The sequence below is a fragment of the Vespa crabro genome, chromosome 11 (assembly GCF_910589235.1).
Source record: "Vespa crabro chromosome 11, iyVesCrab1.2, whole genome shotgun sequence".
NCBI classification, from domain to species: domain Eukaryota; kingdom Metazoa; phylum Arthropoda; class Insecta; order Hymenoptera; family Vespidae; genus Vespa; species Vespa crabro.
The window spans coordinates 4681817-4707011 of record NC_060965.1 but is presented as its reverse complement, the minus strand read 5'-3'; the positions used below and the strand labels follow the sequence as shown (position 1 = coordinate 4707011).

Here is a 25195-nt window from a genome sequence, read left to right as displayed (position 1 = left end):
TTAATTTATACCGTAATTTTTCAAATGTAGAGAACTATATAGGACACTATATACATTTGTAAAACTTACATATCAGTAAAATTAATTTCATGTTATTAGAAAAATGTGATCAAAATGAAACGCAATCAATTAGTCTAACATTAATTGAAATAATACAATGCATGAATTAGTAAGTATCTAAATTATACTACTTAGTATGTGTTTGTCTAGATACTACCTAGCTTTACACACATGTATAGCTTACACTTTTTCACAGTTTTATAGCCTTATTTTCTATTAATAAAATATATATATATCAGTTTTTATTTAATATAAATTTATATGTACATATATTATTTATTTAAAACATTGTATAAAAAATGAGCTGCATGTGTTATATTCTATATATATTGATAATATTTTATATCTTTACTACACAGTAAAAAATTATATACTTAAAAAAAAGTTGTAAAAAATTTCATACAAAGTATCTTTCATTGTATGTAAATCGTCAAATATTTAATATAAGTATATAAAATATTCAAATGTATAACTCCTTTGGTTCCTACCTTTCTTGCAATGCCATATTTTGCATGTGTATATAATTAGTTAGTTCTTGGTTCATTTAGTTCACTATAATTTTCAGGCACTGGATATGGTCCTGGATTACTTAAATCACTGGCTTTTTCTTGCACTTCTTTAAAAGAGGCTTTAATGTTGTCTAATGCTGTACCTAATCCACTCTTAATTTGGTTAAATTCTTGTGTTACCAATAAAAGACGACCCAATAGATAATTTAAGTTTTTATCTACTTCTGTCATACGCTTTGTTATTTCGCTTACCTAGGTATAGAATTAATTATTTTCTCATCCATTCCTTATTTTTTATCTAAATATATCAATTATAATTAAATTAAATAATTTGATATTATTAAATATAATTACTTTATTTTCCATTCCATCCATAGTAGAAGTTGTACCATTAATATAAACTTCATTTTGCTTATGTAATTTGTCTAAAGCTTTCGCACTCTCTGTCATTTGCTGATACATTACATTTATTTGTCTCCAAACCTTTACAAAAAAAAAAAAAAAAAAAAAAAAAAAAAAAAAAAAAAAAACAGGTTAGATACCTATTTAGAGATCTATTTTATAAAATTGTTTTTATATATTCACCTGATTCATTTCTTGTTCCATTTTAGTAGTTAAATTTGCTAAAGCACCATTCTGATTGTCCATTATATCATTAGAGATTCCATCGAATCTTGTATTGATTGTATTGTTAATATTTTTACTCTGTGCCTTCACTAAGTCTCCTACTTCCAAAAGAATTTGATGTACGCCATATTCTACTCTTTTTTTCGTATCTAATACATGATCAGCCATTGAAACCATTAATAATTGACCTTTGCTAAGATCATGTAATTCCTTGCTTACATGATTAGAATTATCTGCCATAGCCATCCTAAAATTTCATAAATTACAATTAACAAAGTATTTATATTCTATGAAGATATTTTTCAATTCCATATTTATTTATATTACCTTAATGCTTCAACCGTATCTTTTGACTCTTCTTGACTTTTCATTATTTTATTTTGTATATCAGTACTTTCTTTAATAATGATATCTTTAATTGTGTGTTTAGTTTCTTGTAAAAGTAATTCTGTTTCATTGTGCAATGTCCGAGCTTCATTAACTCTAAATAAAAATAGACATTATAATACTTAATAACTTATTTATTATTGTGTTTATAATTAATAGAAAATAACTTACTGTGGTAATTCATGAATATCTCCTATAGAATTCCTTACCAACTCTTCAATATCTTTTAATGCTTTACTTTGTTCTTTCACTAGTAAAAAGATATTTAATTGTTCGTCTAAATATTTCTTTGGAGATTTAGATGATTCTTTAATAATTTCCATTGAATTTTTAACATTTTTTAAATTATCATTAATATCTTGCAACTGTTGGAAGATACAAAATAAGTCAATGTATTATTAGAATAAGCTTTTTAACAAATATACAACTTAAAATGAAAGTGTCACAATAGTGGACAGTTTTTTTAAGTCAATTTTACGTGATGTTTACCTTCATATCCATTGATTGTGCTTTGTTTAACTGATTTGTTACAGTTTCTTTTAATTCCATTGATGTTGATTTTAAAGTAAATTCAAGATCTGTAATGTGTCCTATAAGCAATAATTCTGTATTATTTAACTTGGATAAAATATCAGGATTTATTTCTCTATGATTTAATGATATATCATGAACTTTGGTTATTTTAGTTTCTATATCTGTTAACCATCCTTCTAATTTAACTTCCATATCTTCCAAAGCATCTGTCGTTTTCTGCATTTGTATACGCTCTCGCTCATCCCTCTAAGCAAAAGTAAAAATAACATTCATAATTATAATATTAATTTTATTACTGATCATTTTATGTTATGGAATTGTAAAATAAATTGTAATATAAGATAACATTACCTGTGCAATTAATTGTTCAATTCCTGAAAATCGTTCATCTAATTTTGTAAATTGCTGTTTTAATCCATCTATGGCAGATACTCGCTTTGTTAATACAGATATAGCTTTTTTTAATTGCTCTCCTAACTGTCGCTCACGCACTTCATGTCTTTCCAATTTTTCTGTGTTTTCTCGCATCATATGTACCAAACTTAACATAGCATCTTTTATATCCTCATGTCTATAATAATACAAATTTATTATGTAAAATATAAATCATAATTCATTTCCAATGAATCAATATACTTACGTGATTTCTCTTGTACTACATAGACTACTACAGAAACAAAGCAAAAGTAATAGTAGACTGAAAAACTTCATTATTTTTCTTAAATATCTGAAATAAATATTATTAATATGAATTTACAACTATATAATGTGTCAGAAATTGAATGGCATATATACTTATTAAATATAACTACCTTATCATAAATACTGAATGTATTGATGCAACTTCGAATAAAGAACAGAAATTCTACTCTTGGATAATTAATTCAATATTCAGAGCTAAGATAAGAGTAAGGTCATACATGATGACCTTTTACAAACAAAGAACACTACTATCAAATGTAGTTAATAGCTATAAAGATTATTCCAAATGATAGACAACAAATACAGTTTCCTAGATAAATCTAAATTATAATAATAATTTTATATATAAAATAAAAAGTATTATATCTCATTTCATACTTTCATGTAATTTTCTACTAATTAGAATATAAAAGAATGTAAATAAATTTTTACATGACTTATTACTATTTAAAACATTTTTTGTTTCCTTTTTTTTTCTTTTTTATAATAAATGATTACACAAATATTTTAATATACCTAGTCATAAGAAGTATGTAAAAAACAAATTCTTTTCACTGGTATAACATATTAATTATCATTAACAATTCGTTACTTATTGTTTATTATACAATATAATATTAAAAATATATTATATATTATAAGAAATTGTTTATTTTAATTAGAAATCCAATTGAAAAAGACAATTTAATGTTAAACATTCTGATATCCTTTCTTACCTGATACTATATTTTTAGTATCATACTTTTTTTCTTTTTTTTTTTCTTTTTTTTTTTTTTTTTAATAAAACCTCTAAATGAATCTCTTTACGTATCTATCGATGCAATAACAATACATGTATACGGATACATACCCACGATAAATATAAACTGAATATTTAGAAACAATTGAATACAATGAAATCGGTAATCGATGCGTTCGTTTTAGCTCTTTTAAGACGGTGATAAAGCGCCAGATTATCAATGATGTTCTAGCATAAGAGACTGAATATGCAGCGACATCTAGTTAGATATCAATTTTTTTCAATGTATACAAGGCACTGACTCGTCGATATATATATAGGAACCCCCCACATATCGCTCCGTAGGTCGTGTATTTAAATTTTTTTTTCGGATAGAAATAGCCTTTAAATTAAGAGCCATTTCTTAAAATAGTTGTAAATAACCATTGGAATTAAATTAAGAAAAATCTGTATTGAATGTCGATTGTGAACTTGAAACACTCCTCTATATGTATTGTACATCCATAAATATCCCGTCAGCTTATAATATAGGTTAGATTTAGACTTCAAAAAGAAATTATTTTATCTTCCAAGTAAAGTTGTTTTATTTTTCTTCTCGCATAATAATAAGAAAATGAAAATATAAAGTTATTTGATACAGTGTAAGAAAAAGATAAATATATTTGGTAAATCTTTCAGATTTTTTCTACGAAAACAGAAAGAAATATCAGTGCGCGGGAAACATGCAGTTTATGGATATCTAAAACAAAAGAAAGAAAATTAAAAATTAACATAATTTCTTATTTCAGATTATTTTCTCATCTCTATTGTTCGATTTGAAACAGTTTTAAATTAAAATTTTAATAATTAACTATAGGACAAAAAATGTAAATCATGATTTAAAAATTATGTTACAAATTCATACTTTTCTGGTGCCACAAATCTCTTGTAACTATTGTTATTGGCTGAAAAACTGACCACCAAGAAACACCAAGTGTGTGTCATCTACTACATTGACTCATTACATTATAAATGGTTTCAATTCATATCTAAGATGTATTGGATGTAAAACAATGAACAATGTTGTTATATACCTTAATCGGAGGTTATGTATTAACATCGATGATACTTTTTAAATATCCAAGATTGCTTCATAAAAAGAAAAAAATAAAATTCAATTGTCATCATATTAGTCATAGAGGCGGTACGTTCTATTTATTTATTTACATTCTCTTTTAATTTAATATTACAATGAGTATTACAATACTGCATTTTAATATCATTCTAAAATTTTTAGGTGCAGGAGAAAATTATGAAAATACAATGTCCGCATTTCGACGGTTAGTTCTAATATATTCTTTCAAGGTTATGTTTATATGTGAAATAAATGTCATATAACGTGGTAGTTAAATGAACGTATGATGTTATATAATTATTGCCAATTTTAATTCAATCTGAATTCACATTGAAAAATGATTGAATCATTTCTGGTTAGATATATTAATAAATTAATATATTTAATTGCAGAGCAGTGGCTATTGGTACCGAAATGCTAGAATTAGATTGTCATCTTACTAAAGATGGTAAGGTGGTTGTGTCGCATGATCAAAACCTATTACGTAGTACTGGTACCAATAAAAACATCTCCGAATTAAATTATAAAGAGCTACCACCATTAAAACCACGTCTTCCAATTGATTTTGATCCAGGTATTTTGCTTATTCTTCTAAGAATATTAACAGCTTTGAATGAAATTATTTAAAAATAGTAGTTCACAGACATGGAATTTATCGGTTCTGCAAATGAAAATGAAAGGCGTTTTCCTTTATTAAGAGAAGTATTTGAGGCATTTCCAAATATTCCTATTAATATCGACATTAAGATAAACGATGATGAACTTATAAAGCAAGTTTCTGATTTGATTATAGAATTTAAACGAGAGGAATATACAGTTTGGGGTAATTTTAGTGATGAAATTACACGTAAATGTTACAAAATGGTAAGTAATTACATTAATATCTTTATATTATCAGTTTAGAAATAGGTATTTTTTAACATTTATTAACATTTCATTGTAGAATCCAAATGTGAATCTATTATTTTCTATGCGACGTGTTACAATGTTATTATTTCTGATGTATACTGGATTGTTACCATTTGTACCATTAAAAGAGACACATTTAGAAATATTTTTACCTTCTATTTACTTACGGTAAGTCAATGTTATATTAAATTAATATAAAATATATACAATACTTCTAGAAAAACACTTTTATGTTCTTAAGACGGAAGAATAGATCCAATCCAACGATCTTATCATTAGAAAAACTAGTTGTACGCACTATCAATGTACTCTTAATGAGACCATGTTTATTTACACATTTAAGAGCACGTGGAATACATGTGAGTAGAGTTGATCAAATTATATTAATTTAATATTACTATTATATATTTTGACGTGATTATTCCATAATAAATTCCATAATGTAACTAGTAATATAAAAAAATAATTAAGAAAATAAAAATACTATAACAGGTATACTTTTGGGTTTTAAACAAAGATGAAGAATTTAAGAAAGCTTTTGATCTTGGAGCAACAGGAGTAATGACAGATTATCCTACAAGATTAAAATTATTTTTGGAGAATTATGCCTTAGAATAACATTCTTTGATTTCTAAAGGTTTATGAAATTGATATATTAAAAAATATCTATTTCATATTAGTGCATTAATATGTATATCTAATTTTATATAAGCAAAAGAAAAGTATTTTCAATTTTTAATTTTATGCACTAATACCAATTTAAATATTTAATTATACTTACAGGAACAACTCAAACGCACTTTAAACCGCACAGTATATTTTAAAGCCGTGACAATTTATATAAATTTATAGAGCTATTATAAGGCATTTAGTTTAAAGTAAATTTCTTGCTATTATACAATATTAATATAATACATTTTTTAATGTTTACTGTAATATCTAAAAACAATAAGAAAATTACAAATGTACAGTTTTAGAATGTCATATTATTAAATAGTACATATAAGTTGTACTTTAAGTAATTTATTTCAAAAACTTTGTCAAGTATTATACAATAAATACGTTACCTTACTTTGTATAAAATTAATAGACATGAATACTTTCTTTTAACAATATTATTTTGTATAAGTTATACATACATATCTTAAAATTCGTCAGCAAATATATGATCATATATTTGATTATATTATTAATAGTATAACTTTAAAATTATTATTGCTATAAGAATTTACAATGTTTCATAAAAGTACTATTTTCCTAGTTATCATATTGTGTTGAAGACAATTATTTTTTATATTATAAATCACTATCTGAACTCAGCTGGTATGCCTTAAGCAATACAATGGTGTATTGTCTATGATAATGGAATTTATGAAACCGATTTTATAAATAAGCATTGTAATGTATTTCGTCACATTTACCTATTATTATTTATAATAGAAAATGTGAACTTTATAAATACTAAAGAAAAATATGTAACTTATATTATGTACAAGTTCGTGTGTATCTTTGTAATTTACTATTTGTAAATAAAATTTATTTATTATATCTGCATTATCATATAATAATAGATTTATCATTTGTTCTGTACATTCATTTTTGTGAAGAACATTTATGATATATAAATTCTCGAGATTCTTTGATATCAGAATCAACGTTTCTTAAATCTCGATATTTGAATACCTTATTTTTACAGTAATGGCACATTATAGTAGAAGGATGATTATTATTAAAATGTTTACTTATCTCTTTACTATTTCTAACAACATAAATTTTACAAATGTCACAATAAACATGACCCTCACGGAATCTTTCATGAACAGAATCTGTAACGACTAGTTCATTTCCTTTACTGTGATTTCCATTTTTCGGTATTTCAGACATATTGTTCTTAGTAGAAGATATTTTGTATCTATAATTCAATATTATATTAATTAAATAAGTTGAAATATCTTTTTATTCCAATTAATAATAAATAAAAATTCTAACCTCACAAAAAATCGAAATTTGTCTATAAGAAATATTTTTACTTATTTTATTTTAGTTTAGTTATTGTACTATCCTTTTTAATTTATATCCTATTATTTTCACTCATCAATTAAAGACAGATTTATTACTATATTTACAGTTTTTCATTTTCGAATTAATATACTTAATAGTGTGACTGAACAAATCCATGAAATTCAAACAGAACATAAGATAACCTATAATACGATATCTTATCTATGATTCATAGTCTTTGAAGTTACCTAGATATATAATAACGATAAAAACTTAAAGTTATTATACATTTAAAAAAGTTATTTATTAAATAACGGAGTAAACACTTAAAGTTATATATTTATACTTAGAAAAATTATCAAAATACACAATAACCATGAATATTGATGATAAACTGAAAAATTTTCATTTATCCTATTTATTAAGAAATTACATGTGTATTATTAATAGTAGAAATATCTGCAAGATGAAGAATATATAAATTAACGTTGTTTTATATAGGTTTTATCTTAAAGTGTAACCCTATAAGGGAAAATACTAAACACTTTAAATCTTGTACAAGATAATAAAAACATCGGAGTCCTTCGGGATCTCGTGATTGATTAACGTCCAAAAGCGATCCTGTTTTTGAGGTTGTGAATGATATGTGCTCATCTCCGATAACAATTTCCAATTCTTGACGACCCACTCGATCAGGCTGTGGCCATAGTGAATCGTCCTCTTGCATGATTTCCGAATCTTGAATAATCCGTTTCAATTCTTCCATAACACATTGATGAACGTACGCTTCCTTCCGTATCATAGTATCATTTTTATAATTAGAATTATTTGCATACCGCAATTTTCCATCGGGTCTGAACTCAAACTCGAGAAATTCATGACCAAATTTTCCCTTGTGGCCAACGTAATATCGTATATAAAAATCAGTAGACATGATACCGATAATCCGTTTTTCTTAATTACTTAGCATAAATTCACTTTCCTTATTCTTGTGTACTTTATTTCATTGTTCGATACAAACAAACTTTTAGTACACAAAATGTTGAATGGCTGTATCTATAGGCAATGTAGCGGTACTATCCGACCGCTGTATAGTAAATATGGCCGATATGCATTACAACATATATCAACCAATCATGATCGTTCGATATATTGTTTGTCCAATTATAATCATGCATACATTTTTTTGCATCTCCTATTTGTTAATTAAAAAATATAAAATTTACGAAGAAAGAATTCAATCCTATGTATATGTTTTTGTATGTAATAAATCCATATACATATATTATATTATATATATTTACCTCTTGTTCAAGCTGCAACAATAACGAAAATTTAATACCCTAAAACAAACTATTTTGCCATATTAATTTTAACCCAAAAAAAGGGATTCGGATTTTTTTTTATATTATCATGTAGATACATTAAAAATCGGCCAATGGAATAGAAGAGAACAAAGTTTGCTAATTTTTTTTCTTTATTAAAATTAACAATATACGTCCACCAAGAATGCAATAAATATCGAGCTCACTAAATCGTGCGCACTACATTCGCTGGTGTACATCAATATTGTCGTATTTCATTTTATACCTGCTTCGACTTGCTTGGCCCTCCTGCCAAACCGTCGTAGCAGTTCTATTAATGGTGCTTTCTCAATTATCAAGATCTTTACGATAGTTTTTCCATAGAAAAACTAAAAGTAGAAAATGGCTGTGGCTACTAGAACATTTTCAAAATTCGCAAGTAAGACAAATAATTTTAATTTAATATTTCTTTCGACATATTTATAAAATAAAATGCATTCTAAGATAACCATAGATACTTTTTGACATATTGCATTAAATTATTAAAACAGTTTATTTCCGTCTTTTTTTTTTTTAATATTTTTCGTTATCTTGTAAACAATCTTTATTGTGAACTAAAAATAATTCTGATCTATGTCCATCTATTAACCAATACATTACATAAGGCAATGCATAATAGAATTTATTTTCCATAGAGAACATAATTTTAATTAATTTAATGTGATACATGTAAAATTAATTTAATGTAATACATGTATATCTTATAATTTCAATAATGTATATTGTCATTTAAAATTAGACCAACAGAAAAATTCTACCTTGCATTTACTTTATCTCTTAAATTTATCAATTCTTTTTATAAAGTTAAACTTTAATTACATATTAATTTGCTTTGAATTTTGTTGACTTTATATTATCGCATTAAATTATATTTTGTTTTGTACTGTTATGGTTTCCTTACTTTTTCATAAGTTGTCAAATAATTTTGAACCTCGATCTAGAAGTCTAAATTTTAATACTGTATCTAAGAATAACATCAACTTTTAGAAATATTTTTTCAATTTATATAATTATAGTAAAGCGTTTTTATGAGAAATATTTGTAAAGTAATTTGTACAAATTAAAATATAGCTCCTTTGATATACTTAATTTTATTAATTTGTAATCTTCTTTATTTACAAATTTCCTAATATTTATGTTATATTTCAGTTGGAAATTGCAAAAGAATATTACATTCTCAAATAAGATTCAATTACCAAGACACTAGGCAGAATTTAAAAATTGACTGTAATACAAAATTAATATGTCAAGGATTTACTGGTAAACAAGGTACATTTCATTGCCAGCAAGCTCTGGAATATGGTACAAAAGTAGTAGGTGGTGTTAATCCAAAGAAAGCAGGTACAGAACATCTTGGAAAGCCTGTATTCAAAAATGTGAAAGAGGTTGGTTCTATATTTTAATTTTTTTTTATGCTATATATAAGATTTGGTTGAATTCTTTTCGAGTAAATCACTTCCGAAATCTTTTGTATTTATATGTTAAAAATTGATAATTATTATGTGTTTGATATATATATATATATATATATATATTGTATATTTTGTATATAATAGGCTAAAGATGCAACAGGAGCTACAGCATCTGTAATTTATGTTCCTCCACCGGGTGCTGCTGCAGCTATTATGGAAGCAATGGATGCAGAAATGCCCTTAATTGTCTGTATTACAGAAGGTATTCCTCAACATGACATGGTCAAAGTAAAGCGACGATTACTTGAACAAAATAAATCGAGATTAATTGGACCTAATTGTCCTGGTATCATAGCTCCTGAACAGGTATTAATTTTTAATAATTATTGATAAAATAATGAACAAATATGAGTTTTTGTAAAAATTATATATAACTTTATCTGTATTTTAGTGCAAAATTGGAATTATGCCAGGACATATACATCAAAAAGGAAAAATTGGTATTGTTTCAAGATCAGGAACATTAACATATGAAGCTGTAAATCAGACAACTATTGTAAGTTTATGATTCTTGCTTATAAAACGTATTAATATGAAGGAACATAGAGAAAAAAACAAAAAGAAACTTTATCTTTTAAGGCTGGTCTTGGGCAGACTTTATGCATTGGAATTGGTGGAGATCCATTTAATGGGACAGACTTTATAGATTGTTTGGAAGTATTTCTTAAAGATCCAGACTGCGAAGGAATCATCATGATTGGTGAAATTGGTGGAAGCGCAGAAGAATTAGCGGCAGAATACCTCATTGAAAATAATACTGTTCGTTGCGGTTCTCAATTATTGGTACCTGAATCCTAATCCACATCCTAATCCACATCCTTATTCAGTACAATTTTCGTTGAAAGATATATTACATACATTAACTCTAATTTATTTTATAATCTAATACATCTCTCCCTGGCTCTCCTCATTTAAGCCTCTAGATCTGCATTCATTTCTGGCTTCCGCTTCCCCGCTCATATTTCGACCTCCTATTTTTCCCCTTCTTCCCTCCAACTCTCTCATCTGCAAATCCCCTACTCTTGCCAACTTTCTTCCCTTTCCTCTTTTCCTCACCCTAATATCTCATATATATATCAATTTATTTGACTATTTTATAATTTTATAAATTTAATACCGTTTTTATTGTCAATTTTAGGGTTGTAAAGCTAAACCAGTAGTTTCATTTATTGCTGGTCTCACTGCTCCTCCAGGTAGAAGAATGGGTCATGCAGGAGCTATTATTTCAGGAGGAAAAGGAGGTGCTCAAGATAAGATCAATGCCCTTGAAAAGGTGAGAATATTTTATATTTAAGTTGAAGTAAAAAGTTTAAGCAATTATTTCTTTTTTTAATGAAATATTACTTAATTTTCAGGCTGGTGTAATAGTAACAAGGAGTCCTGCACAAATGGGTAATGAATTATTGAATGAAATGACTCGTCTTGGTCTGGTCTGTAATTAAATGATATTTCATTAACTCAATGTAGTTCATTTCTGCATATTCGTGTATCTTTATGAAATAAATTGAAAATGTAATACCTGTTGTGATTGAGAAACACAACAGCTTGAAGCATCTAATATAAAAGTTGCTTATCCTACAGCTGAATATACAATGTTTCATGAAAATTCATCAATGATATTTGTCCAATAAATGTAAAAATGATAATATAAATGATAACATAAGTAATATATGCAAATATTTGTTAGTGAATTAAATTTATTTTAATATTATCAGAGTCATTATATATATGTATAAATTTACAGATTTAGCGTTTAAGTAACTAATCAGAGGTAATTAAATGATTCTGATTGAACAAATTTAACAAAGTTGACTGCCATAATATCTTCTATAATTTACTTTTAGATGAAATGAGAAAGTTGTCTTTATATCTAAATAAACATTTTAAGCCACGCTTGTTAAGTATATTATTTTTTATATTGTTATTAAATATAAAGTTTATCTATTCTATATTATTTATATGTACTTCAACATAAATATAATATATGATTCTCTTATTCTCACTATACCTTATACTATTAACCTTGCACTTGTATACTTATATGTAATCAATGTTTATTCAATTTTAATGTTTTTCTGATGATGATAACTTATTGTACTGATACAAAAGAGAATTTGTACAATACAAAAGAGAATATAGTTATTGAATAGTATTGTTCCAAGAAATTAATTAAGGTAAAATGTATCATTTATATATATTTTACCTTATTTAATTTATTGTTTCTATAATTTTATGAACTTCAAAAGCATATATATGTTAAAAATATTTTAGTTTTTGATTAACCATAATTTTTGAATTAACCATATAAATCATATTTATTTTACTTAAAACCCATGATACGATCTAAATAATTAATGATATTTTTACTTTCATCTGATATAAATGGTTTTAATATATCTAATTCCATTGTTTGAATAGTATTCAATAAAGTATCACAAGTGCAATAATACAAATGCTTATCTTCATACAATTGTCGTGCTAATTCTAACTGATGATTGTCCATAAGTAACTGATTAGTAACTACAATTAATTGTTTATGAGCTTCCAAAGCTTCTAGAATACTTCCTGCTCCAGCATGACTTATTACTAAGTCAGCTGCCTGTATATAGTCCTCAATAGATGAACTTAAATGAAAATATTCAATATGATTGATACCACATCGAGATGTGCAATCAGGCTCTAAAGAACTTTTACCTATTTGCAGAGATAAATAATTATAACCTCTCAAAGCTAAAGCCTAAAATGAAATAAACATAATCAATACTTTGACACATCGTTAAGAAATAATTTACGGTATATGTATAAACCATTCTGTTGATATACCTCAAGTATTTCAGGATTTAATATTGTTGAAATCAAATCATCAAAACTTGTTGTACCGACTGTTACAAAAACTTTCTGTTCTGACATTACTTTTTTAGAAACTATAATAATATCAATTGTTCTTAAATTGTTAATAAAACAGCTATTTCATAATTAATAATAAATCTCCTTATAAAAAAGTGAATATCGATATTCAATATCTTGTAAATAAAATTCCCCTCCCGCTCACAATCCTTCTTTTTGACCATTGTTACATGGCCATGACTGCCATAACATATTGCGTAGTCTAAGGTTATCCTCTCCACTTATTTGCATCATTTTTTAATCACGTTGAACTTTGAGTTTTATGTCTGTTAATACACAAACAATATTTAGATGATTATTAAATATAATATATAATTATCATGAGTTCTATTTTTATAAATATGATATTATTTATTGATTATTAATAAATTCAATTAAAACTTTACTTAATGATTAAAATCAATGAAAATAGTTCCTTTAGGTTTGTGAATAATTTAAAATGGCGATTACTTTCTATAAGGAATGGATATGTAATGATATCTATTTTCTTTTTCCATTAATCGATAATGTGCAAAAATAACGTGAAATGAACAAATTGATTTCTAAATTGATTAAATTTAAGTTTGATTCTTATTTTGATATTTTTTTTATTAACTTACACGTACTAAGATTTTTTAAATATATAAAAAATCATTGTTTTTAAATTATCTAGGTTCACTTGCGTTTGTCAATTTCCCTGATTTTATAAAATAAATTTTCATAAATTATATGATAGATGGATCTCTTGGAAGATTCTAGATTAGGATTAGTGTATAACCTTATTATCCGACCATAAAAAATTAGTTTATATCGTATTAGATATATATGACGTATATTTATGTAAAATTTGCTTGAATGATTACTATAATTATTATTTCATTGATAAGTTTATACGATAAAGTTTAAATAGAATTTAACGAATGAAGAAAATTTTCATGAAAATTTAAAAAAGTTTAATATAATTTAATTCAAAATATGTATGTTACACGGATATTCAATTTAAAAAATAAATAAAATAGCATTCTAGTTAATCAGGAAAATCTAATTGTTTAAATTATCGATGGAAATGAAATGAGATAATAACACCTTGTGTGACTTTATTGTTTTATCGTATCATGCAAAAGTATTCGAAAGTAATTCTCGAGTTTCATTTGGTATTCAACAATCACGTCTACTATAAGAATGGTTGAGGTTGATTTATATACAATCTTTAAATCGTAATTAATATAGATGTAATAGTAAATCCCCATGTACAAATTGTAAAGATCACTTCCAAACCTCGCAACAGAGTATAAATTACTGAAACGAAAATAGATATTTTGTTGTTGTTGTTGTTGTTGTTGTTGTTGTTAATTCGGTACCGGGAAAAATGGGTTTGTAATCGGCAGTAATTAATATTTTTTTTTTTTATATCTTTTTCTTTTTTTTTTCTTTTCTGAGGAAGCTAACACAGCAGGGATGTGTATGTATATGTTATGTATGTATGTACATAAAGTACAACGTAGTAAAAGTATGTATTACCATTGCTAAAAATTTTGCCCACTGTGCGATCGGATTTTTTCAAAAGCGCATTTCAATGATGATGTACAGCTAATCATTAAGAAAAAACAAGTTGAACACAGTTTCACAGTCACTCACTGAATTAATGGCTAAGGTTTTGTATTCATAGCGTACCAAAGGCCGTTAATTCGATTAGTTCACAGACTTCTTTCTATTTTCTTTTTTCTTTTTGTTCTTTTTTTCTTTAATAAATTCCTTATAGATTAGGCTTTAATAAACGTGCCTGATGCTACGATTACAATTATTTCAAATGCCCTGATATACGTAATTAAAGCATGAAGAAAAAACGCGTGTATTGCATTTCATAAAATTTTTTTTTCTACCTGTGTTTGTCTGTTCGTCTGTCTATTTCTCTATCTCACTCTTTCTTTCTTTATTTTAATGTCAACTTCGATCGTATCATAAAGAAACTTTTAACGAAAGATCACGTATAAAATGAAAAATGTACAAGTTGAGAAATTTAAAATAATTGAAATAAGCTAAATCATTTTAGTGAAATTGAGCATTACGCGTGACAGGTCAGTAGTCTCCTCGTATACGATCCTTATAAATCTGTTAGTGTATTTTGCATGAATGATTCATATTAACATATAGATACAGTGTGATCTCTGAAGCATTGTTCATGATCGTGATTAAACACAAAGGATGTTTTCGAAATACATAAATATAATATAGTCGCTGTTACAATCCGTTATGTTAGTGTCGTATTATACTAATATAGCAATAATATTATAATAATAATACATTTAGTCTACCTGGTATCTTAAAGACGAAAGTGATCTGCTCGCCTACTTACGTATGTTTATGTTTGTTGGCTTTTTCTTTCCTTTTTTCTTTTTTTTCTTTCTTTTTTTATTTTTTTTTTATTTTTTTTATTTTTTTTATTTTTTTTTTAAGAAATATTGATTGATGGTTCGATCAAATAGCGACGCAACATTTGGAATCTGTAACGCTTTCTCTTAGATTCTTACAGTGCTCTAAAAGTTTTACAACTTTGCATTGTATATTATGTAGGTTCCTTCCGTATTTTTTTTTTGGTTTTTTGTTTTTTTTTGTTTATTATTTTTAATATTTCTTATTAATTCCCCCAATTTCTTTCGTTTCATTTCTCACTGACATGAAGAGCAAATACGTATAAAAAAAAGTAGAATGTATACATATATAGTAATATGATACTAATATTAACAGTAATGGCCACTACAATGAAACAGTTATGTTTTTTTTTGAATGTAAATAGTTGACATGACAATTTTCACTTGCTCAAACTTGAAGCATATTTCATTATAGTTAAAGAAGTCCTGTATCATGAAAGATTTGTTAATCAGTGGCTTTGATGTGAACATGTTTGTAGATTTGATTATTATGTAAAAGAATTAAAGATAAAAGATGTTATTATATTATGGTCTTCACTGGGGGCCTCCAGTATTACAACTAGCTCTATTGCAGCTAGCTTTGCAATTCCATAATTTCACCCACTTTTTGGGCCCATCTGACATTACATTTTAAAGAAGCCTACATCTTCCCTTCTTCTTCTTCTTAACCTGAAATATCATATTACTTATATAATATCAAAAAGAACAATCAATTTGAAATATTATAAAGAAGGATTATAAAAAATAAATGAGATAAAACTTGAATATCTAAAATAAAATACTTAAAAAATATTTTAACAATTATAAATAAATTAAAAAAAGTAATAAATAAATTAAATAGATTCGTGTGTTCTAAAAAATTTCTGATATTCCTATATATATATATATATATATATATCCTTGTATAGGAAATAATACTAAAATAGGCTCACTTGAAGTGCAGCTCGGGTTGCTGTCTCAAAGACTTCCCTGACTCCTTCCTTGCTCTTGGCAGAGCATTCAAGGTATGCGAAGGCATTGATTTTTTCAGCCATGGATCTACCCTCTTCTGGTTTTACTGGTTCTTGCTTCATTTTTCCAAGCTCTTTGATAGTATTAGGATCATTGCGCAAGTCTTTTTTATTCCCCACAAGAATAATGGGTACATTTGGACAGAAATGTTTCACCTCTGGTGTCCATTTCTCAGGAATGTTTTCCAGGGAATCAGGACTATCAATGGAGAAACACATCAGGATAACATCTGTGTCAGGGTATGATAATGGACGTAATCTATCATAATCTTCTTGCCCAGCTGTGTCCCAAAGAGCCAATTCAACCTGTGGACATATATATATATATTTATATGCATGTAGTATAAATAAATATTATACCTTTATATATCAGAAATTAGTGATATGATAAAAAAAATAATAAATTATATTGATTATGTTAAAACAACATACCTGCTTACCATCCACTTCGATATCAGCAACATAATTCTCAAAGACAGTAGGTACATATACTTCAGGGAATTGATCTTTGCTGAAGACTATGAGTAAACATGTTTTACCACAAGCACCATCCCCCACGATAACTAACTTCTTCCTAATGGCTGCCATGAATCCTACAATTAAGATACATGTTCATATGAAAAATATTAATAAATAAGTTAAAGCCTTTAAAGACTACTTAATTTTTGTACAAAAATAATGTTGAAATTTGTAAATTTGCGTAACAGTTTCAATTATGCAAAAAGCAAGATAGAATAAATTGTTATAAGTTAGTAACAATCTTGCAAAGTGTTTATCCATTCATATATGTGATTAAAATTATAGGCACAGACTTTTGTTAAAAATTTTAAATGTTATAAATATTCAATAAAAATAATTATTTTATTCTGAAAAACAGTAATAGTTTAAAAATTATAGCTCTTATTTATTTGGTTATTTTACTTGTCTTAATCTTGGTTTAAAATATCTTGTACAGAGACTATCACAGAAATCATTTTACTACTTCTATAATTTTTATTGTAACACTTAAGGAATTTCAAAGTTTGCGCCTTTATATAAAATAAAAAGCTCCAAACTAAAAAGTTATGTAATTATTTCATATTATTTTTGTCTTATTATTAATAATATGTAAGACGACAGTGTGTGTGTGTGCGTGTGCGTGTGTGTGAATCATAATGAATATTGTTTTAATAATAATATATAATTTATTTTATGCAGAATAAAATATCCTTTCTAAAAGTTTAGAGATATATTTTCAGATATAATATTATAGACATTTTAATTACAGTAACTAAAATTACTCTCTAAATTTTCTACATGTGTATTATTTGACAAAAGTGTAATAAATATAAAGAATATTCTATGTATAACTATCTAATATTAATTTTATTGTATTGACATACATATTTACATGTATTTCTAACATAGATATATGCACATCTAAAGCAATAATGCATAAAAAACTTAAAGGGCAGTGTTCCACGATTTAGTTATGAAAATCCTATGCTTAATGGGTAACTTACCTATATACTACTGATTTTTAATTGTTTATATCGCACATCAAGATAATGTAGTACATCAATGTACTACATATAATAAGTTCCACTATTTATACATACGTCACAATTGTATCGAAATTGATTCATATGCATATATAATATAGCTCTTTATTCAATTGCTATATTTTTAGTTATAAATATATTTTCTTATAGCTATATTTAATAATCCTTCAAGAAAATTTTTTACACTTGCAGTTTTATAATGTTAAATTACGTAGTTCAACATTTGTAAAGAATAATTAGAGAATATACTTGGTAGATGAATATGTAATCCAATGAATATGTAAATTCATAAAATCAACAAATTGTTGACTATTGCAGATACATATCAATATACATAACATTCTTAATTAATTAAATGAATCAACTGTTGACATATGCATACATACCCATCTTAAAATGTTAGATATTTTGATTGCGACACATACAATATTACTTTATACAACTATAAATTGATAATAAATTATCATAATATGAATTCTATAATTATTGTTTAATAAAATAAATAACCGGTTTCTTCTTTAAAAAAAAAAAAAAAAAAAAAAAAAATCTAATCAGATTTGCAATTTATTATAAAATAAAGCAAAAAATATCTACCAACATGCAGCATGAATGTGTAACATACATAATATAAATTATATAAAACAATGCAAAAAATATAGAAACGTAAGAATTGCTAAAGAAATGGGAGATAATTTTGATACCAATATTTAATTTTATTTTGTTTATGATAATAAAAAAATGTAAGCAATTACTAAGAACATATATAAGATCAGCATTTGCAAAAAAAAATGGACAAGACTAAAAAGCATTTTCGAGGATAGAGTTAGGAAAAGTCAGGGTAAACTTTTGAACTTGCGTAACTTGACATTACTGATCTCTTTCGAAACTGTCATAAACAGTGACTAGAGTTCAAACCTCGTAGTTTGAATTCATTATCTATTTATAATTTTATTGCATATATTAAGTGAATTACAACACAATCCTGATTGTCTAGTAATAGTATCGTTAAATCTCTTAATACTTTGTATTGAAGATAATTCACTAAGAGTCATTTCTAATTTGTTTACTGCAAGCTACTTACATAATGATTGTAGTAAAAATTCCCTAGATTCCACATTTAATTTCATATCTACTTGAATGCTATTTGAGAAGCAACCTACGAGGGTTGAAGCTTTAGAGGATATTGACTGGGTCGTACCTGATCCAGGGTACCCCGTATCGTCTGGACCGAGGCATCGGCCCGCATTGCATCCCATGTTTTTAGTCTTTCTTTCAGCGTCTCTGTTTTAAGTGGACATTTTATATGTTAGAATGAGTAGGAAGCTGTGAGACTAACTCAAATTCCACACAACAAAAATTGTCTGTGTATACTTCTGTGTAAATATGTGTTCTACTTTTTTAAATAGTATATTATATTTTCTTTAAAATAATAAAAATTCTGTGTAAATATTTAAGAGGAAATACTGCCCAATATTTTAATCGTGCAATCAACATTCTTAACTCTTTCCTTTTAATGTCTTACAGATATATAAATTAATTTCATAGGATTATCAAAAGAAACCAATTAAAAATAGTTGATAACTGTATAGTAAATTTCGTCACATATAACAGATCATATAATCACATAAGGTAGAGTCTTCATTAAATCAATACATAGTTTTGCAAACTGATTTTGGTAAAACAATTGAATTTATAAAATTTCTATTAACTATTACTTAAAATTTCTTTAACTATTACTTACTTTCTAAAATATGATGTATGTGTAAAATGTGTATAAAAAGACAATACCTTATGATTTAAATAATATGACATTCTTATAGATTACATGCATATAAATAAAAGATATTGTTCGTTAAACATGCATTAGGACAGAACATACTTATATGAAAAACATTTTGAAAAGCATACCTAAGTTAAAGTAGACTTTCATACTGCATATATTACATGGTACAAATTTGTTAAACGTTATAATATCAATCATATAGATTAGGAATGATCCTAGTGACAAATATTTATAAATATAAATATGTATTCAAGTTTAAAAATAATAATTTTTATAATATATAAATAAACTTCCTTTAACAGATATTTGCAAAGACACATTTGCTTTATATACATATGCATTATACAAAGTGAATATGGTACTTAAAATAATTCTACAGGAATCATTCATTACTTCTTACTGGATATTACTATATCTGCAAATATGCAGGATGCCTTATTATTATATGCCCTTTCTGAGATATATATAAAAAAAAAAAAAAAAAAAAAAAAAAAAAAAAAAAAAAAAAAAAAAAAAAATGTAGAAGAAAAAGAAAACTGAAGAATATTAAATTAAATATATATTAAATTTAAAGTTTCATATCATCTTTTTTAAAGATATGGTGAAGTATGCTTATATATTTTACCAAAGCTAAATAAATAAAAGAAGTATTTCGAATGTGATTGTATGAGAAGAATTTTAATCGACCTTATCTTTTGAGTACATAAGATAAGTATATATACGTGTATGAATTTTTAAAATCTATTTCTATTTTCTTTCATTCATTATGTGAATGACTATTTTTTATGTTAAAATGTTGTATGTCAATACGAAACAGTAATTTCTATCATTTTATACGTTCGTATTATAAATTATGATTTTATAATTAATTCTTTTAAGCTTATAGTGCAATGCAATAGCCATACCATTCAATAAAAATAAAGACTATCTGATCACTTTCGTGGAGCAAAAGATCAAACTACCAATAGTACTCGTATTACATAGATGGTAAAGAAATATATTACTTGACATAAGGAAACCCAACTTCGTTTATGCAATATATATATATATATATATATATATATATATATATATATATATATATATGTATGTATGTATGTATATATATCACATATTGTATTTAAAACATTTGAAGTTATGCAAAACTGCACAATACAGATACCTTGGAAGAAGAATTTAAATGAATAGATTAGAAAATATCTTGTGTTCATATCGTATAGCAAAAGAATATGAGTCAACAACGAGTCGCAATGCCGAGCAGGGTAGGCAGTATATACTACTTGTAGAGAAAAAATTAAACAAGAAAATAAAAGAAATCAATGGACGATCGAAATTGAATACGCAATTATATGATTTCGTGGAAAAACATCTCTGAATATGATTAGTCAGAACGATTGAAAAAAGAGAAGCGTACGGTTTTTTCGTACGCGAGCACGACGTAATATTCCAAGACGTCAAAGTATATACCGACCTTTTATCTCTGCGAAAGGCTGCCTTTTGCCGACGAACAAGACGAATAGGTAAAAAGTACTAAACTAGAAACTAGAAACGTAATCTCTACCAGCAAATTGAAGATATGATTATAGGAAAAAAATCTTAGTCCACTCATCGAATGGAAGATGCATCGCTGCTCGGTGAGCTAGCTAGGACGAAACATAGAGGAGAAGAGTAAAGGGGAAGCCGGACGTGAGGGCGCTGAGAGTGCGAGGAAAGGCGAGGTGGGTTGGAATGGAATGGAATAGAGTAGAGTGATGGAGTGGGGTAGGGTGGGGCATAGTACGACAGGGCAGGCAGGATAAGATAGCGATGCAGGGGTCCGAAGCCCTGGAGGTAGGAAGAGTCCACTGAACGAATAAATTCACAAATGCGCATCAATGGGGAAAGAGAACATTTCTCTTGCATATGCAAAGAATGTCATTTGAAATGTAACGTGACGCTTTAAGCTGGCCGCATTTATATAAAATAAAAAGAATTCGCTTTTATCGAGATGACTCGCCGTCATGAAGTAAATTCGTAACGCATGGCACTCCCTCAGCCCTCTCCCTAGGCATCCGTAGGTGAAGTTTTTTCTCTCTCCTCTCATTAAAGCACAGACTTCAACCCCGAACTCATATTAATTTATGGATAACACGCTGCGAGCACGCGAGCACAAAACACAACACACTCTCGCATTACTACGATCGACATTATTTAAGAAATAATTACGCATTTACCTGAAATCTTAAGCGACAGAAAGTCAAGAAAATGGCTGCCCTCACTGGCCACACCTCAATCTGTGAGTAGCGCAGCGATCGACACGATGGTGGGGAGGAAGGAACCAGGAATGAGTTTCCATCGTTGGGTGCCCGGTACTTCCTGTATCGGACGTTGTTGATTTTCTTTTCTTTTTCTCTTTTGTTACGTTACGTGCAAGCTTCCAGCACTTGTGTATCCGTTTCTTACTAATATAAGATTATTTTATAATTTTTCCTAATTGGCATAAAGTGAAGCTGTTTAATTTTTTTTACATGCGGAATTTATATGTTATAACATATAATGTATAGTTTAAAAAATTTTTTAATACATTTAAAAGTGATTTCTTAAGCAATATTTAAGTTTTATTTTATCAATATGTATACTTTTGATGTATATACGTATCTGTCATACAACTTTTTAGGTTATACATATAGTTCTAAATATTAAAAAGTTAGGTTATACATATAGTTTATAATAAAATATTTATTTTATTTTAAAATATTTTATTTGACTTTTATATTACTTTTTTTTTATATATATTAATTATATATTAATATAAAATTCCTATGCATGTACCATTTAGTTAAAAACAATGATCTGTAGTTAGGACATGTGGAAATGTAAACATGCTTTGCAATCTCTTATATATGCGTCAATTGACCGGGTTTTACTATATGGTGGTTGCTGTTTTTAGAGACCCATAAATTAATGATTATTCTAATTTTATCTAGTAAATATAAAAAAGAAAATCAATAGTATTTAAAACATTTTAATCAATTTTAATATAGGTGAAAAATAATGTAGCAAAAGCAATTATATTACTAGACTTGCTTACTTGAAGAAAGAAAAATAATCTTTTTACATTTTATATAATCAAAAGACTTTGTTCTTCTGTATAAAAATCTTAAAGAAACTATTTATAACTATTCGTAATTAAATATTTCTTATCTTTCAAAGAGTAAATTTTATAATTAAAGGATCATTAATAATTGATTTTAATTTTCTATAAATGTTTCTTATTCTTAAAATCTTATATCTAAACATTCTCCTTAGAATTAATGCTAATAATGCATTTAAATAAGAAAGTATAAAAGAAAATTTTATTTTCTAATAAGAATAAAAATAAATCTTTCCTAAGAAGATTTATTCCTGTTCACTTATCGCTCTTCTATAAAAAAATTACAACTGATCATGTTGATTCAGATATGTTGTTTTCGACATAATTGAATAATCAGAGAGTTTTAAAAATTTCATTTACTATTAATAAATTTAATAAATTTAAATAAATAGAAAATAATTGAAAGTATTAATTATTAAGATTTACCATGGACGAAGAATAAGTAACAGATTTCGTGTCAACTTGGTAAATATTAAATAATATGATGCTTTGTTTGCCGTTAAGGTAGTTGAATGTTTCCCGCTTCGCACGCGCAATGCGTCATTTTTGGTAACTACGCCAATAAATGTATTAATTTTTTCACTTATTATTAAAAAATAGTATATAATATAAAATATAAGAGCAAAAAACATTAAGAATGTTATTAATTGGAATAAACTAGATATTAATTCTAACAAACTATCTATTGTATCATATGACTTGATGCATTTTATTGTAATTTTATTATAGGTTTATAGGCTATATTACATCTAGAGTTTTTATTACATAATATTTTCTATTTCTTTTAATAAATTTAGAAAAGAATCTCTATACATAGCAATTGCCAAATGACGAGATCCAGAAATTGGTTTGCGTATGTTACGTATTATACATTATACAACATACGCACTGCTTGGCTGATAACTAACATTCGATGGATTTGAAAACTTTTTCAAATATCTTTTATTGAATTTAGAAAATAAAAAGTTTAAAGAGCAATAAAAAATATGTGTTAAATTAAAGTAGATTAAAATATCAATATTCATTCAATCATTTAATTAATACCATAAATATTATTATTTTAATGTTACTGCTTCTTGTTTAGTTTTACTTTAGTGTTATATTTATTTTGATTTAAAGGTATCCACGCAATTAATATATTTCTGTAAACATATCCCTACCGCAATTATATCTATTTTTAAGGCTGTTCATTACCTATCGCTCGTAGTGTATGCGACTTCAGCGACAGGTATGAATAATATATGAACTATAAGTATAATAGAGAGACACTGTCTTCACTATGCGTCTATCGTATCGATGTATAAACTTGTATAGGTTATAATCCTCTCACGTATAACCTAACAATCGAGTTAGTTTATGACAGAACTTTTTGTATCTAGTAAAAATAGTAGTACATCTGACAAAAGCAATAAAAAATCATATGTTAGATTATACTTCTTTGAAGATAAATTAATTGAAAAGTATTTGTTAATTGTATAAATTTTATATTTTTTATTTCTAGATAAACTTATACAAATGAAAAAGCGTATTTAATCATCCATTAATAGATATTACATGAGTCAATAATTTTAAGAAATAAATTTTAAAATTCTATACAATCTATAATATTCATCTACTAATTTATAATTTGTAATACAAAATGTAAGTACTTTAATATTTACTTAGAATCAAAAAGAAGAGATTTGGAAACCGCACTAAAATATGCAACTATTCGCCCGGTAGTAATTGTATTATATAATCAAGATTTAGATTTCAATATATCGCAACTAATACAGACCCCACTACGTGGAGGTTGTTGCTTTCAGAGACACGGAGTAACGGTGACTTTACTCTAAAATCCGCGTACAGAGATGCCTTTCCGTTTCGGGAGCTTCAGGCTTCTTAGCTAACAGGAGATGGATAAGACTCCACTTACGAATATTAAGCACGACCGGTCGTATGTCAAAAATCAAAGCGCAGTCTTCGATAGGACTTCATCTCGCGCTCAGGAAC

The 25195-nt window shown here is 26.4% G+C and overlaps 7 protein-coding genes across 20 annotated transcripts; 2 read left to right on the top strand and 5 right to left on the bottom strand.

Moving 5' to 3' along the window:
- Positions 1 to 72: 72 nt before the first annotated feature.
- Positions 73 to 3818, bottom strand: LOC124428129 (centromere-associated protein E). 3 transcript variants are annotated; one of them, XM_046971847.1, is made up of 10 exons: positions 3670 to 3773; positions 2930 to 3087; positions 2758 to 2844; positions 2469 to 2688; positions 2073 to 2363; positions 1755 to 1948; positions 1524 to 1679; positions 1155 to 1443; positions 924 to 1052; positions 73 to 821 (listed from the first exon to the last, which is right to left on the bottom strand). In XM_046971847.1, exons 2-10 carry the CDS (start codon positions 2935 to 2937, stop codon positions 585 to 587), a joined length of 1611 nt encoding a protein of 536 aa, XP_046827803.1. In that variant the 5' UTR covers positions 2938 to 3087; positions 3670 to 3773; the 3' UTR covers positions 73 to 584. The 3 variants fall into 3 exon arrangements, with proteins under 3 accessions (XP_046827803.1, XP_046827804.1, XP_046827805.1); XM_046971848.1 differs by lacking the exon at positions 2930 to 3087 and having other exon boundaries at positions 3670 to 3818; XM_046971849.1 differs by lacking the exons at positions 2930 to 3087; positions 3670 to 3773 and adding an exon at positions 3536 to 3555.
- An 87-nt stretch (positions 3819 to 3905) lies between these two features.
- On the top strand, positions 3906 to 7127 carry LOC124428133 (lysophospholipase D GDPD1-like). Of its 7 annotated transcripts, none has more exons than XM_046971858.1 (8): positions 3906 to 4089; positions 4347 to 4741; positions 4835 to 4877; positions 5065 to 5246; positions 5316 to 5536; positions 5616 to 5749; positions 5823 to 5940; positions 6074 to 7127. In XM_046971858.1, the coding sequence occupies exons 2-8, from the start codon at positions 4618 to 4620 to the stop codon at positions 6197 to 6199; spliced, it is 948 nt and encodes a 315-aa protein (XP_046827814.1). In that variant the 5' UTR covers positions 3906 to 4089; positions 4347 to 4617; the 3' UTR covers positions 6200 to 7127. The 7 variants fall into 7 exon arrangements, with proteins under 7 accessions (XP_046827814.1, XP_046827810.1, XP_046827813.1 ...); XM_046971854.1 differs by having other exon boundaries at positions 4237 to 4741; XM_046971857.1 differs by having other exon boundaries at positions 3908 to 4130; positions 4237 to 4741.
- On the bottom strand, positions 6984 to 7564 carry LOC124428136. The gene has a single exon (XM_046971867.1). It carries the CDS (start codon positions 7463 to 7465, stop codon positions 7175 to 7177), a length of 291 nt encoding a protein of 96 aa, XP_046827823.1. The 5' UTR covers positions 7466 to 7564; the 3' UTR covers positions 6984 to 7174.
- A 420-nt stretch (positions 7565 to 7984) lies between these two features.
- LOC124428135 (protein mago nashi homolog) lies at positions 7985 to 8686 on the bottom strand. The gene has a single exon (XM_046971866.1). It carries the CDS (start codon positions 8514 to 8516, stop codon positions 8076 to 8078), a length of 441 nt encoding a protein of 146 aa, XP_046827822.1. The 5' UTR covers positions 8517 to 8686; the 3' UTR covers positions 7985 to 8075.
- Positions 8687 to 9010: 324 nt separating this feature from the next.
- LOC124428132 (succinate--CoA ligase [ADP/GDP-forming] subunit alpha, mitochondrial) lies at positions 9011 to 12095 on the top strand. The gene is made up of 7 exons (XM_046971853.1): positions 9011 to 9325; positions 10096 to 10331; positions 10503 to 10724; positions 10810 to 10914; positions 10998 to 11177; positions 11557 to 11691; positions 11774 to 12095. Exons 1-7 carry the CDS (start codon positions 9289 to 9291, stop codon positions 11858 to 11860), a joined length of 1002 nt encoding a protein of 333 aa, XP_046827809.1. The 5' UTR covers positions 9011 to 9288; the 3' UTR covers positions 11861 to 12095.
- A 622-nt stretch (positions 12096 to 12717) lies between these two features.
- Positions 12718 to 15263, bottom strand: LOC124428126 (UDP-N-acetylglucosamine transferase subunit ALG13 homolog). Its single transcript, XM_046971838.1, has 2 exons — positions 13242 to 15263; positions 12718 to 13155 (listed from the first exon to the last, which is right to left on the bottom strand). Exons 1-2 carry the CDS (start codon positions 13326 to 13328, stop codon positions 12739 to 12741), a joined length of 504 nt encoding a protein of 167 aa, XP_046827794.1. The 5' UTR covers positions 13329 to 15263; the 3' UTR covers positions 12718 to 12738.
- A 137-nt stretch (positions 15264 to 15400) lies between these two features.
- LOC124428124 (ras-like GTP-binding protein Rho1) lies at positions 15401 to 22437 on the bottom strand. Of its 6 annotated transcripts, none has more exons than XM_046971832.1 (5): positions 22284 to 22381; positions 19486 to 19568; positions 17179 to 17339; positions 16669 to 17052; positions 15401 to 16405 (listed from the first exon to the last, which is right to left on the bottom strand). In XM_046971832.1, exons 2-5 carry the CDS (start codon positions 19541 to 19543, stop codon positions 16367 to 16369), a joined length of 642 nt encoding a protein of 213 aa, XP_046827788.1. In that variant the 5' UTR covers positions 19544 to 19568; positions 22284 to 22381; the 3' UTR covers positions 15401 to 16366. The 6 variants fall into 6 exon arrangements, with proteins under 6 accessions (XP_046827788.1, XP_046827790.1, XP_046827789.1 ...); XM_046971834.1 differs by lacking the exon at positions 22284 to 22381 and adding an exon at positions 22067 to 22265; XM_046971833.1 differs by lacking the exon at positions 22284 to 22381 and adding an exon at positions 21542 to 22035.
- Between the last annotated feature and the right edge of the window lie 2758 nt (positions 22438 to 25195).

Coding starts and splice junctions, on each gene's coding strand:
- LOC124428129 (XM_046971847.1), bottom strand. Junction 2,689..2,757: donor TGTAGTACAAGAGAAATCAC/GTAAGTATATTG, acceptor GTATTATTATAG/ACATGAGGATATAAAAGATG. Junction 1,444..1,523: donor GATACGGTTGAAGCATTAAG/GTAATATAAATA, acceptor ATGAAATTTTAG/GATGGCTATGGCAGATAATT.
- LOC124428133 (XM_046971858.1), top strand. CDS start 4,618: ATGTTGTTATATACCTTAATCGGAGGTTATGTATTAACATCGATGATA. Junction 4,878..5,064: donor ACAATGTCCGCATTTCGACG/GTTAGTTCTAAT, acceptor ATTTAATTGCAG/AGCAGTGGCTATTGGTACCG. Junction 5,750..5,822: donor TTACCTTCTATTTACTTACG/GTAAGTCAATGT, acceptor TATGTTCTTAAG/ACGGAAGAATAGATCCAATC.
- LOC124428136 (XM_046971867.1), bottom strand. CDS start 7,465: ATGTCTGAAATACCGAAAAATGGAAATCACAGTAAAGGAAATGAACTA.
- LOC124428135 (XM_046971866.1), bottom strand. CDS start 8,516: ATGTCTACTGATTTTTATATACGATATTACGTTGGCCACAAGGGAAAA.
- LOC124428132 (XM_046971853.1), top strand. CDS start 9,289: ATGGCTGTGGCTACTAGAACATTTTCAAAATTCGCAA. Junction 10,332..10,502: donor TATTCAAAAATGTGAAAGAG/GTTGGTTCTATA, acceptor TGTATATAATAG/GCTAAAGATGCAACAGGAGC. Junction 11,692..11,773: donor AGATCAATGCCCTTGAAAAG/GTGAGAATATTT, acceptor CTTAATTTTCAG/GCTGGTGTAATAGTAACAAG.
- LOC124428126 (XM_046971838.1), bottom strand. CDS start 13,328: ATGTCAGAACAGAAAGTTTTTGTAACAGTCGGTACAACAAGTTTTGAT. Junction 13,156..13,241: donor TAAATCCTGAAATACTTGAG/GTATATCAACAG, acceptor ATTTCATTTTAG/GCTTTAGCTTTGAGAGGTTA.
- LOC124428124 (XM_046971832.1), bottom strand. CDS start 19,543: ATGGGATGCAATGCGGGCCGATGCCTCGGTCCAGACGATACGGGGTAC. Junction 17,340..19,485: donor TACGGGGTACCCTGGATCAG/GTACGACCCAGT, acceptor TCTTAATTGTAG/GATTCATGGCAGCCATTAGG. Junction 16,406..16,668: donor CAACCCGAGCTGCACTTCAA/GTGAGCCTATTT, acceptor ATGATATTTCAG/GTTAAGAAGAAGAAGAAGGG.